The sequence below is a fragment of the Camelus ferus genome, chromosome 1 (genome assembly GCF_009834535.1).
Source record: "Camelus ferus isolate YT-003-E chromosome 1, BCGSAC_Cfer_1.0, whole genome shotgun sequence".
Classification (NCBI taxonomy): Eukaryota; Metazoa; Chordata; class Mammalia; order Artiodactyla; family Camelidae; genus Camelus; species Camelus ferus.
The window spans coordinates 58092192-58106428 of record NC_045696.1 but is presented as its reverse complement, the minus strand read 5'-3'; the positions used below and the strand labels follow the sequence as shown (position 1 = coordinate 58106428).

The 14237-nt window shown below is 39.2% G+C and overlaps 1 protein-coding gene across 1 annotated transcript in view; it reads left to right on the top strand.

The window, feature by feature from the left end:
• HSPBAP1 (HSPB1 associated protein 1) overlaps window positions 1-14237 on the top strand; it is a 47782-nt gene that overhangs the window by 22058 nt on the left and 11487 nt on the right. Inside the window, exon 6 of the mRNA XM_006189857.3 lies at window positions 12958-13094. Coding sequence (XP_006189919.2) covers window positions 12958-13094 — 137 coding nt within the window. The remainder of the gene's footprint in view (window positions 1-12957; window positions 13095-14237) is intronic.

Here is a 14237-nt window from a genome sequence, read left to right as displayed (position 1 = left end):
AGAGTAGTAACATTGTTTTACATTCTTATCTCTTCAATGTCTGGCTTAATAGAAGACAGCTGGTTTCTTCTATCTGCTTCAATCTGTTGCAATTTGTTGGTTTGAAGTATATGAAGAACATCTTGCTTCACACAATGTGCAGCTAGCTGAAAAACAGAGGAGCATTTGGCAACCTTTTTAAGTAACTGGATTTTTTTTTATACTCTACCAAATTTAAGTAGTTTCTACCACCAACAAATAGTCTCTTAAAGATTTGTTTGTTGCAGTATAGAATCTGAACCTATAATCAATAAACTCTTCATACTCTTATGATACAACTCATTGGTTCATTTTGCATGGAATGGACCTTTTGGAATGACTTTCATTGGCCATTTGGAAAAATATTGGTTTACTAAGTTACATAAATCTTCCAAATGTTGACACATTTTTGTATACTTCATTTTTTTAAAAAGTGACAATTGTTAGTATCATTATCATTCTCATCAGCAAGGTCTTTTAAGTTTTAGGAAGCTTTCAAGCTCATATGTTTCAAGATACAAATTTCCAAGATTATTTTTATTCTGTTCAGAATATTTTCTAATTTCCCTTGTGATTTGTTCTTTGACTTATGGATTATTTACAAGTGTAATGTTTAGTTTGTAAATACTGGGGGATTTTCCAGCTATCTTTCTGTTACTGATTTCTAATTTAATTCTCTTGTGGTTGAAGAACATACTTTGTATGATTTTTGTCCTTTTAAATTTATTGTTTTATGGCCCGGAATATAGTCAAGCTTGATAAATCTCTCAGGTACCTTTGAAAATAATGTGTATTCTGTTGCTGCTGTATTTTATGTCACTTAAGTCAAGCTGATTGTTCGTCTCCTGTATCCTACTGATTTTCTGTACACTTGTTCTATCCATTATATAGAGATAGGTATTGAAATTTCTCAACTATAATTGTATGTTTGATTCTTTTGCACTTTAGGTTGGCCAGTTTTTGTTTTGTGTATTTTGAAACTAGTAACAGTTTGGGTTCATGTACATTTAGGATCATCATGTCCTCCTAATGGATTGACATTTTATCAAGATGAGATGATCCCTTCTTTCCTGAATTCTTCCTTGTTCTGGTGTCTACTTTGTCTGAAGTTCACTTAGTTTAGTTTGTCTTTGGTTAGTGTTAGCCTGAAAAAGGAGTACTTGCTATTTGATTACACTTACATAAAATTGTAGAACTTGCAAACAAATTTGTAGTGACAGAAAATAGATTGGTGGTTGTCTGAGAATGAGGAGGGTAGAGGGAGGTTACAAAGGGTCATGGGGAAACTTTTGGACATGATCAAAATGTTTGTCATCTTGATCATAGTGATGGGTTCTCAGATGTGTACATATGTAAAAATTCATCAAATTGTACACTTTAAATATATGGTGTTTATTGTACATCAGTTATACCTCAATAAAGTTGTTTTGGGTTTGTTTTTTTTTTTTTGAAGAATGCAGTGCTACTAATGTGCTTTGGTTCCACAGCTTGACACCAACAGTTTTACTCACTGTTGTTTTGTGCTATCAATGCAAATGTCAGCACAGTGACAACGCAGTGACAACACAGTGAAATAGGAAAATAACATCTTAGTAGTATTATGAAAATAATTTCAACCTCACAGATCCTCTGAAAGGGTCTCAGGGACCCCCCACAGGGTCTATGGACCACTTTGAGAGCCTCCTGTCTACATCATCACCACTGAAATTACTCTCTATTCCTCTAGTTCTGACTCCTCTAATTCTAAAACAGCTTTTTTCATGAAAATACATTTCAAGTCACGCCCCAGGTTAAATGTTGAAATATGTTGCTTGTATTCACAAGCATTTCATGACTAAATCGTATAAGAATAGCAGTTAAAACTCACCCCAGCATGACTGACAGCCGGTCTCCTCCATGTGAGTCGCGGTCTCCTCCCCTCGTGGAGCGCTGGGCCGCCGCGCTTTCTTGTGCTCCGGCTGTGCTCGTGCTCTTCTCAGCGTCTGCCTGTTAAGATTCTGCTTCTTGGGGCCCAGCTCAGGCCCGTGCTTGGCCGTGAAGCCTTCACAGCCACTGGTGCACATATCCATCCATCACTTGCCTTCATTCCTGTGTGTTTCATTTGGATCGTTATTTAGATGATGCACGATGTAGAATGCTAGTGTTTTGTTTCTCTGACAACATTGTGAGCTCTTTGGGAACAGAGACTGTGTTTTATAATTTTTGTTCCCCCAAACTGCTAACATAGTGCTGAACACATAACGAGTATTTGAATGATTGCATAAGTGTATTTTTCCCCTAGTCTTACGACTTCTTGTTTTGCTATTTCTTTGGTCTTTAGGGCCCTTCAGACAGTGTTTTAACTTAAACCCCAACTTCACCTTTGTCAGAGTTTCTGTGGCTTCTAGTTGATCAGTCGTAGCATTTGTCAGTCTTGATAAATTCTTAGCTTTCTTCAGCCTTCTACTAGTTTTCTAAGTTTTTACTTAAAAATTTCTTTTTTTTTTTTTAATAAAGTTTACTTATTTATTTTTTTGATGGCAGTGCTGGGGATTGAAACCGAGGACCTCGTGCATGCTAGGCATGCACCCTGCCACTGAGCTATACCCTCCCCCTACTTAAAATTTCTATCTACCAAAAAATTTTTTAAAAATACTTCTATCTACCAACTCTTTTCTTCCACAAATTTAATTCATTCAGTGGATAAATATATAATATGTATATATACTGACAAATACACTGGTAAATATATTGGTATGATTGGGAAATATCTAGCTGTAAAGGCGGCCAAAAATTATGATTTTGACACTTAACTGACTTTCATGGATGGCAAACAAGATAGTCTCATCATTTTTTTGGCTATACATCATATTGTTGACTGATCTGAGTAAAGCATATATTTGGGACATTTCATTCTCTACCTTGCAATTTGTGCCAGTACCATACAATTTCTTGATCTCTGACTCGTTTGGTAAGAATCACAGGTGCTACCTTTTATAAACATCAGTATTATTATCGAGTGCAGGCTTGTTCTGCTCACCGCATAGCAGGCCAGTAAATCGGAAGATGAGGTGTTGGGGCAAGGAATAGTGACTTTATTCAGAAAGCTGGCAGACCGAGAGGATGGCAGACTAATGTCTTAGTGAACTGTCTTCCCCCAATCAGAATACAGGCTCCTTTTATACAAAAAAGGGGAGGGGGTGTGGTTGGTTGTTGCAAACTTCTTGGTGTAGGAATTCTTTGTTCCTGTAGCTGTCCAGGTGGGCCAGCTCATGGTGCTGCTACAAAACCTCCAACAAAACAAATGTTATTCTCTATTCTGCAACTTGTTATCTTTACATGAGTGCAGAGCTAGCAGGACATAAGCCTAGAAAACAAGGCACAGTGGTTAAAGCTAAAGGAACAGATCTAATACAGATAGAGTCAGATTTGTTCTTTTCCATTACAGTATCACTGTAATTGAGGCTATTAAGAATCAACATATAGCAGAAGGGATTTGCCCCAGAACATTTTCCAGGTAGATGCTATTTTCTGTTGTGATTCAGATTGACTACTGAGAGTCGGCAGGCTTGTTAAGTCACCAGGACACAGAACTCCAAAATGCAGCACATGCAAGTTGAGTTCCAGCCTGTCTTGGGCTCTATAGCATAGTTATGAGAGTATGTTGAAATTGAGCCGGGTGGTTTAGTAATGTTTAAGGGGGTTTGATGGCCAGTGATACTTTCTGATGAGGCAGAATGAACTGTAAGAACTTGGGTATTTATCCAAGCCTATCTGGGGTTAGAGTTAACTACCTCTTTTCTGTTTATGTTATCTAAGTTAATTTCCCCAAGGGAAAAAGAACCTTAAATACTTGCTAATTTATAATGTTCATTTAATCAGCTGTTTGAGATTTAAATTGATGTATTTATCCTTTTTAAGTTTTACATGGTAGTTATATTGTTTTAAAGTTCTATTTCTGTTTTTTTTTCTTCATTCAGCTGTAAGTTCATTACAGAATTATGTCTATGCAGTTTTCCTATATTTGTGATCTAGACATGGAGAATAAATAGAATGAGACAGCTTTTAATATGACACATAGACTCAAATTAACCATGACCACAAGTCACCCAAACAGCATGCCTGGGTGAAAAAACAAATAGTTTTGAATTGGGGTGTTCTCAGAGCCTAGAGCTTACCCTAACTCATACTGAATCTGGCCCCTAAGAACACTCCAACTCAAAATACATCATCTTTTAGAACTAAACAATTGAAGAATGAATTATTTTTTTGGTAATTGGTTTACACGGTGGACTTAAGCCACTATTCTATATTATTAACATTTTACCAATTTTTCTTTAGTTGTTAAAACTGTTAAATTGTGGAAGATTGAGTTACTTGCATAGGACTGTTAAAACAGTGCTTAATTCTGCAACCATTATTTAACTTGTTAATTGGAACAGGTTTAGGAGCTACTCAAGTTCGGCATAAAATTAGATCTAGTTACCTAGATCAGTAACTCAGCAATTTTTGACCATTTATTGCGCTGTGTTAGGTCCCGGGATGCCAGCATGAATAAAACACTTGGCTTCCATGGGACTGTAAAGTTGAATGTAGAACCAAGCTTTAAGATAGAAGAATATAAAATGTGCTCTTAGAGTTTAGTACTTCTTCTGACATTATGTTATCATTTAAATGATTGTAAAAGTTTTAGAATATTATGGATAATCAAGAACATTGTAGCATATACATTTTCTTGAAGTTTTTAAATTACAGCCAGATTTTTAGATTCTTTTATTTAAAATGTTGGAGATATTTTTAATTAAGCAATTAAAAACACTGATTCTCATTGCTGTTATGTGTACCTAAAGGATTCTATTTTCAAAATATTGGGATAACAGAAGGTAGATCAGTGGTTTCTTGGGGCTGAGGGTAGAGGCAGGCTGACTGCACAGGAATAAGAGGGACTTTTGCGGGTAGTAGAGAAGTATTCTATATCTTGATCATGGTGGTGATTACAACAGTATATACATTTGTCTTGTTGAACTGTAATCTAAAATGGATGCATTTTATTGTATATAAATTTTACCTCAATAAAGTTAATTTTAAAAGGAAGCTCGACAGTAGAAAAAAATAATCATTTCTAAATATTTCTTTATGTTGGCATTTAAGCCGTATCTCCCGAACTAACTCTTATCTTCACAAGTGGCACAAAGTGCTTTGTCATCCTTTGTGTCCTGGTTTTTTATTTGGGAAATGTGATCACTCTGTGTACAAAAGCAATAAAACCATTGTTATTTATAAGTTGTATATTATGTTCAGGACACCATGACAAGGCAGGGCCATCCAAGGGAAAGAGGAAAATAAAGTGCCCGTCCTAGTTTTGTGTTATAAACCAAGTTCATTTTCATTGGCCAGCCAGTTTTCAACTATGAGTACCTGATGAATTTTGCTTATAATACTCATTCTTTACAGAAGCTGTGCCATATTTCATTTTATCTTGAAACACTGCAATGTGTTGTTTCCATCCCATTTTTCTTAGATTTCTTTAAACTGCAAATAAACTTCACAGAATCTGTTGGGGAAGAGGCTAGGAATCAGGGCTGATAGGAAATGGTTAGGGTTGGATGCAGAGGAGGATGAAAAAGCAGGACTGAATTCCTGGTTCATTCCTTTGAGTACTAGGGTAAGATGTGATACTAGTTTCTTCTAGAATTACCCCAGCCACTAGAGTATCTAATGGACTACTAAATCAGAATATTGCAGCCCTCTATTAACACTTCAATAATAACCATGGCCTTATTCTTTAATTAAAGTGTTGATTATCCAGACCTTTTGGCTCTGTTACTCTTCTGCTGTCTTTTATCACTTTCATTGCTTGTGTTCTATACATTTTATCTGTATATTAGTTGCTTGGACTCAGACCATTTTTTTTTCCTGGAGAAACTGCAGATCTTGGTGGTTAGTTGTCCAGGCCAGTCTGGAGAAGCCTACTAAATTTATAATATACTCAAAGAATTATACCATGGAACTCTCCCTACTGCTACCCCAAAGTGTCTTACGGCATATTTCTTTGGGAATACGTTTCCCTGGTGTAGGGTTTAGGACCAGCTTAGCTGCAAACCTGAGATAAGTGCTCTAACAGAATAAGATTATTGGGAAGAGACAGGATTCCATGGATTACCCTCCTAGATCAGTTTGGGTCAGGCTTAGTTGCTTATAACAAATTCCAGAATAGAAGTTGCCTAACTAGACACATAATGGTGACTTTTTTCCTGACATCAGGCAAGTTTGGAGGTACGCTAGCCAGGGCTGGAATGGAGGCTTTGTCACACCAAAGAACCCAGCTTCTACCTGTCTTTCTGTTCTGTCTTTAGCATATGGCTTCCATCTTCAAAGCCATCTTGTGTTCCAGGAGAGCCATCACATTTATTTCAGAAAGGGGGAAGGAAGGACAAAAGTGGACTCCCAGCTCTCTGCCTCTCTTTTAAGGAATTCTCCCCAGAAGTCCCACTCAACAACTTCTGCTTAATGGTTAGAATTTAGTCTCATAGCCCCACTTAACTGCATGAGAGGCTGGAAAATGGTCTTCTCTCCTCGCTGGGCACACTATCTCCTTGAGTAAAATTAAGAATGAGATATTAAGAAAGATAAGCAGTTTCTGCCACACCCTGCACATGAAAAGATATGAAAAATTGAAGCAGTTTTACAATTTAAAAGGAAAGTACAGCTATTCCAGGATCTCTGCATGCAGCAAGTATAGGGGCTGGAGAGAACTGTAGCATTAAAGGGAAGGTTCCAAGGATGAGTCTGTACCACCATCCTTAGTGCATGGCTAAGAATGCCCTTGCCAGCAGGGGAGGGAGGCTTTTGACCTTAGAGAGAAGAGCAGTTCTTAGGCAGCCATAGGTCTGGCAATTTCAAGGGGAAGCCCTATGGACAGATGCCTGGGGCAGGATGATGGACAGTCATTTTATTTCCTGGTTGATAGATTGGCAATCTGCTGTACTTCTCATTGAAGCAGAGGAAGGGAAAAAACAAAGCTCAGATCTCCTATTAAGTACTGATGCATCATTCCTTGTTGAAGGATCAAGAGAAGGACAAAAGCCAAATGCTACCACTTTTGACCTCTTAATTTATTGTACATTTGTGTGATCATGATAGAAATTGTCTTCTGGCATTTGGGGGGTTGATTTATTTATTTATGCTGTTATTTCAGGTTGATGTCTTCAACTAGATTGTAAAGTTCTTAATAATAGAGATGTTTATGTCTTGTACTTTTTGAGTCTCCCTCCTTTGTTAGCATATCACAATTATCAAACCAGTATTTCCTGATTCAAGTAGATGTGGCATGGCAGTGGTTCTCAGCTCTCTCTGAGCTACATTCCCTGCATTCTGACATACAGTGTGTAGATGACATAATTACCTACTTACGTAATTTTTAGAAATTGTTAAAAGTGCCTCACCTATAATATAAAGGAGAATTTTAAAGGAAGTAATTTATAATAAACAGCATGTTTTGTTGTGTTAACACTCAGTGATTACACTAAAAAATATAACGAAGTAGTCAAACCCAGGTATGTGGTTAAGTGGACCTCCAAAATCAGTATGTCCTCATTTTGAATGGATATTCCATTTAGTCCAGAAACCAGGGCCAACCCCGATGCACACTGCGGTCTGGGACGCTCCTCTTCTGATGTTGCAGACCCTGAGGGAGCTCGCTGAGTTCTCTGTGAGGCTGTCCCAGGTGGCTGTTGTCAGCCGCTGTGTGCTAGGAGAATTGTTTAGACTTGGGCATTATTGGCCTAGGATAACTGAGGAACCCAGGACCATACCCACCAGACCTATATTTGCCCAAGAAAAAAATTCCTGAGGTGAAATTCCCAAAGCAATAAAAAATGAAGTGCCAAAGTTGAGGGTAGATAAGTGTGCAAACTAGATTCAAGCTTTGTGGTGTGCGCCATCCTCTGCCAGTGGTGGGAGTTAGCAAGGTGAATATGTGTTCAAGAGACAGAAAATAACTGTAAAATGTGGGTGATTATTTATTCATTCCACAAACACCTGTTTTTCAGGTACTCTGCTAGGGCTAGAGAGTCAGACAGCCCTGGTCACCTCTCCTCAGGGGGCTCACAATCTAGTGGAGAAGTCAGACAAGGGAGTCTAACAAGTACTGGCCAGCTGTCATAAGTGTTAGGAAGTCAACAAAAATGGGCCGAAGTAAATAGTAACAGGAGAGGGACTGTCTTAGGGTAAGTTGGGAAGACTCCTCTGAGGTGGTATTTAAGCTGATTCCTAAACACTGAGAAGCTAGCCAGGTGAAGGGAAGGTCAGAAGCTTTCTAAGCAGAGCAAATACCATGTGCAAAGCCCTTGAGGAAGGGAAAAGTTTGTCTTTTTGGAAAAAAAGAAAGAAGGCCATTGTGATTGAAGCCTGGCCAGTGAGATGGAAAGAGTTGGAGGTGTCAGAGAGGTGAGGGGTCTGGTCATGCAGGCACCTGATAGAGGACTTTTGGATCTGATTCTGAGTGCAGAGCAAGGAGGGGACAGGACTTGATATTTTATGATCACTCTCACTGCTGTGAGAAGAATGGGTCAGACAGGCAAAGAATCAAAGCTCTTTGGAAAAGAGAGACCAAAAGAGAAAATGACCAGATTGCATGGGGGGATTGGACGGGTTCAAAGAAGTGACAGTTATATTGGGTCTTGAAAGAGAAATGTGAATTGGGATGTGGGAGAAGCAGCACAAAGACCAGTCAGGCAGAGAGAACTGTAGGAACAGAGACAGGGAGGTGTGTGGTCTGTACTGGGAAAGCCATAGAGGTGGTCTAGCCGTGGTCTGCTGTCAGATCCTGCCTCCCCTTTACTGTTTTGAAATGCAGTTTGCAGGTGATGTAATTACCTCCACACCTAATTTTTAAAAACTATTCAAATGCCCCAGCTATAAACTAACAGGAAAATTTAAGCAGAAATATGTGATTTATTGTATAAAAATTCAAGCATGACTACGCTAGAAGACATAATGAATTAATCAGATACTTGTACCTATTTACACAGAAAAGGTTCAATTTTCAAAAATTAAGATAAAATTCCATAGAATATTTCTAATATTTTATATTTAACCTTCTGAAATGAGGCTAAATGAGTATATTTGTATCTGTACACGTAGAGTCACCATGATAGGACAGTACCAGCAGAGACTGATACTGGTGTATGTATTGCTGACCCAAATGTCCTGAGATTCAACGCTGTTGGTGACTTAATTTTTCAAAATGGTGAACTGCTCTTGATAAAGCTGCAAAAACCCAAAGTACAATCTTCCCTTGACTTATTTAGTAATTACGTTTCAGGAAGATTCAGTATGTGTTAAAACCATGCAAAAATCCTTTGATGATAAGTGAAATAGGGCTAGAACTCTAGTCTCAGATAACAAAGATCAGATTTTTCAGCATTAAGGAAATTGTGCAAGATACCAAACCTTCTTTTGTTGTGTTGAGCTGTATCCCTGACCCCCATCCACTGAATACCAAGGCACCCCTGTCCTGTTCATTGTGACAAACAAAAATGGCTCCATGTATTTTAATAGTGCTGTCCCTTAGTTTCTACGTATGTAAAATGGGTATTGCTACCTTCAATCTCATAAGGATTAAATGAGATAATACATACAAAATACTAGTGTCAGGGCCTGTCCACTGCAAGGATTCAATAATCAGATAGTGATAGCTTGTTAGCAGTTGAAATACAGGTTTAGTCATAAATAGAGAAGTTAGGACTGGAGGTGAAAGTTTGGGAGTCATGTACATAGGTTGATTTAAATATTGTAAAACTCCAGGCAGAAAGTTAAGATTCAGTGTAAGAAGGATAAATGTAAGGCCCCATGGCCTTTTCCTTAAGTCTGTTAAGAGTGAAGAGATACAGCTAGGCAACACTTCATAAGAAAAAGGCAGTCAAGCCCCAGATTAGCTATGGTATGATCCAGTTGCTTTAAAAAAAAAAAAGGCTATGTGATAGTATAATGTCCAGATCACAGAATGTTGAGACCCACATACAAGGTACTACATGGGCTCTGTCTGGGGTTCATCCTGGGGAGCCAGGCTTTAAGAGGGCTTTTAACAAAGGTAGTCGAGAAGAGAGAAACTGGAAGGAAAAGTTAATGCTACTGAGTCTGGTATTTTAAAAAAGGAGAAAGATAAAGGCGAAGGCATGACAGTTTTTCAGATTAGATGTTATTGACAGAAGAGAAAATAAACCTGTTGTCTGTAGAAAGAAAATCTCGGGCCTCCTTCTGGAAGATACCAGAAAGCAGATACTGATTTTGTAGTGAGCCATCAGCCAGACGCTTGCTCTTTTCAAGAATGATGTAGAATAGAATTTCATGGATAGAGATGATTTCTAAAGACGCTTCCAACTCTTGAAGTGGAAGTGGGAATAGACTCCAGAATGGGCCACCCACCCCCCAGGCACCTGTATTAGTTTCACTGATGTAGCTGCCTAACAGGGGCATTTGTCTCTAGCAAGACCCAAGACAGACTCCTCCTGGGCCTGCACTGATTTTAGATGTTTGACTGCCTGCAAGTAAGTGGCTGACCTCAATTGGCAAGAAAGTCCCAAATCTCAAGAGCCCGTGGGGAAGGAAAACCAAAATAGGTACCCTGGATGCTGTCTATTTTTTGACAAATTTACTTTGAGTCACCCTCTCTCTGCCACTTTCCCCCAAACCCTTCATCCTCTGATTTTCCCACCCAACTTGCAGCTGAATTTTAGGTAGTTTAGGTCACCCTGATCTAATCATTCCAAAACAGTCTTTCCTTTTTTGGTAATTTCTGTGTTAGATAAGAGATCAGGGAAGGCTCGTGTTAGTTTTTCATAGTCAGTCACCCCCTCACCCTGTAGAAATACTTCTCACCTGGAGTTGGTCCACCGACTCCCTCAGAGTGTATGTGGAAGAGTGTGTGTGTGTGTGTGTGTGTGTGTATGTGTATTTCTCTGAGGAGAGCGGTGTTGGCATTCATTAGATTCCCCCAAAGGGATGTATCTATAAGAAGATTAAGAATCACTTAAACCAGCCTCTTCTTAGGTAAGGCAGATCCCCATTTTTTGTTTTTATACTGCGTGTCTTTCAGCTGCCTTTAAATTCCAAACTGAGATGTGCTGAATTGTTCAACAAGGACCAAGTTCATTAGAAGCCCCCTCCTTGGACCAGAGCTCTTGTTCTGTGATCTTAGCACACCCTCTGCTCACTTCTGTCAGAGCACGTGCTGTATTATATTGGAAGGGTCCATTTATGGGACTGTCTTCCATTATTAGATTTGAAAGGAGGGCCTATGTTGTATTAATCTTCATATTCTAAACATTCTGTGTCATACCAGGTATGTAATAGATGCTCACAAATGTTCTTGACTTGAACCATTTACCCAGAAAAAGCCAGCAGATTCTTCTTTCCTTCCCAACCAGCCAATGTTTTAAGCACTTACCCTGAACCAGGTTATCATGTTAGGCATTGGGAAACAGAGGTAAGCTCCCTGCATGGAGCTTGTGGGCTTTATCCAGAGGGGACACGATCTTTCCCACCCACTGGAGCTGCTGTATATGAGCCATGTGCGTTTACAGTAGTGCCTGATTGTAAAAACTTCCCCTTTTATAACATATCAGTTATATACACATACTCTGCTATTTTCATCACTCAAAACAAAAATGAAAATACTTTTTCTAGTCTTCCTTAAAACCATCTATTAAAATGTCTCTCCAAAATCCTCTTTCTCTTTGAATAATATTAATGCCTTGCCTCTAAAAATTAAAAAAAAATACAGATTGAAGATACTGATAAAAGTAATGTCAGCATTTAAGACCATGTTCCGCATGTAGAAGTGTTTTTTGTTTTGTTTGTTTGTTTTTAAAACTCAATAGGAAAAATTCATGATTCAAAAAACAACAAACAAAAAACAAAAGCAAAACCATCCTGTCTGATTCCCTGGTATGTTCTTTTTCTTTTCTAGCTTATATATATTTTAACTTTCATGGATTTGAGTTTGTGTCAAACTACGTTTATAGTTTTCTAACTTTAAAAGCAAGAACACCCTTCTTCCTTCAAACGTAAAGAAAATGGACCAGAGCAGTTTGTTGAAAGGAAGAGCCTTTCCTGCTACCCCCAGGGCCCTAACGGGGATGCCAGGGAGCCTGGTTTGAGAACTACTGGATCAGGTGCTATTTGTGGGTCAGTAATTGACTTGGGCATGGTCTGTCCACAGAACTGGATATAAGGAGTGCCAGATTCAAAGCACTGTGCCGTCTCTGTTTGAAAGTTCATTACACTTAAGGAGTTTGTGACTCTTGAGTTGCATAGCAAAAGTATTTCAAAAGATATGCTGTGCCTCCCCCACCTGGAGACTCCGATTTAGTAGGTATGAACTAAGGCTCCAGCATTGATAGTTTTAAGTAACTCCACTAACCTAGGAGAAGACTTCTTTCCTGTGGTCGTTGATGTACAAAAAGTTAATACATGCCTCGAAATACCTGTACTGCTTAGAGGGAATATGCCTTCCTGGCTTCCTAAGCTGAGCTTTAGAGATTAAAAGAAAAAAAATCTTTTTTTTCCATTGCTGTTCCTGCTGTCTGAGGCATTTCCCCTAGATATCTTCATGACTGTGTTTATTGTCAGTCTCCAGCCTCTAAAACGTAAGCTTCATTTGGGTGGGCATTTTTTTTTTATTGATTCATCACACGCTTCTTGAACAATGCCAGGCGTGTTGTAGGCAGACAGTAAATATTTGCTGAATAACTACTATTAGTGAGGTAATGCAGATTTGTTATTGGTTAAAAAGACTGCAAAGACTGCCCTGGAAACCTAACCTCCTCCGTCTGTAGCGTTTTCTATAAGGGAGTGTTCCAAGTGCCCCAAACCAGATGTGAAAGTGAAGATGTGTAACACCACTGTACAGCAAAGTTGGTTGGTTCTTGATGGGCTGTCACTTTATTTTCAAAACAGGATGTGATATGGTCTGACTTCGGGTTTCCTGGAAGAAATGGATGGGAAAGTACATTGTGGATTGGCTCCATGGGGGCCCACACACCCTGTCATCTGGACTCCTATGGTTGCAACCTAGTCTTCCAGGTACAAGGAAGGTAATGCACAGATGCATGTGCATGCATGAGGGAGAGATGAAGAGAGAGAGAGAGAGAGTGTGTGTATGTGTGTGTGTTGCACAGGAAGAGGAACGAGTGTCAGGTAGGCAGCAGGGCTCCAAGGTTTAATCCCAGCTCCATCCTATCAGCCTGCCTCACAATCAGCACAGATCACCTAACCCCTGGCTCCGTCTCCTCCTTTGCAAAGTAAGGGGACAGTTTAAATGGTGATTTGCATGTGTTGTGTCTCTCAGCCATGATCAGGTTTACTTTCAGAAAGCTGATCCTAGAACTTGCAGGAGTCCACTTCCAGTTCAGCGAGACAGTTGTCTGCTTAGCTCTGTAATAAGAGTCTGCTTTAGTAGTTCACAAAATTTTGTTTGAAAGCAGGAACACCCTTTCTTCAAACCTAAATAAAATAGACCAGAGCAGGTTGTTGAAAGGAAGAGGCCTTGCTACTACCCTCAGGCTCCTAAGGGGATGCCAGGGAGCCTGGTTTCAGAACTACTGGACCAGATGGTATTTATGGCCCCTTTCAACTCTAAACTTTAGTTTGCGCCAGCGTGGAGGCACAATGCAGTATCATATCACCTTAGGTAGTTTTCTCTCCATCTGCCTGTGGATCTTAAGTGATGGGAGGGCTAAGGTGGGCAATCTTTTTGATAGTTCCTGGCTCCAGGAGTTATGTGAGTTTAAGTGATCTGTTGCTTGGAGGATATACTTAGAATGTTCTATGTGCAGCCTTATTTTCCCCTAATTAATGATGTCCCAGTCTCCTCTCCTGGACTTTTGGGACATTTACAGAGTAGCACAGAGGGGAAAATAGCCATATCCAAGTTCTCAGACCTTTTAGACTCAGAGAGGATTGTGGCTGGATCCAAAAGAAACAGTGAGGAAGTATGTGAATAGATTGCATATGCGAAGTACTTTGGTTTTTTGTTTGTTTGGGGGTTTTTTAAATTGAATTATAATTGTCATACACTATTATGTTAGTTTCAGGTATGCAACATAGTGATTCGATGTTTTTATACATTACTAAATGATCACCTTGAGAAGTCTGCTTACTGTCTGTCACCATGCAGAGTTATTACGTTATTGACTATATTCCCTGTGCTGTACGAACGAACATCCCTGTGACTTTCT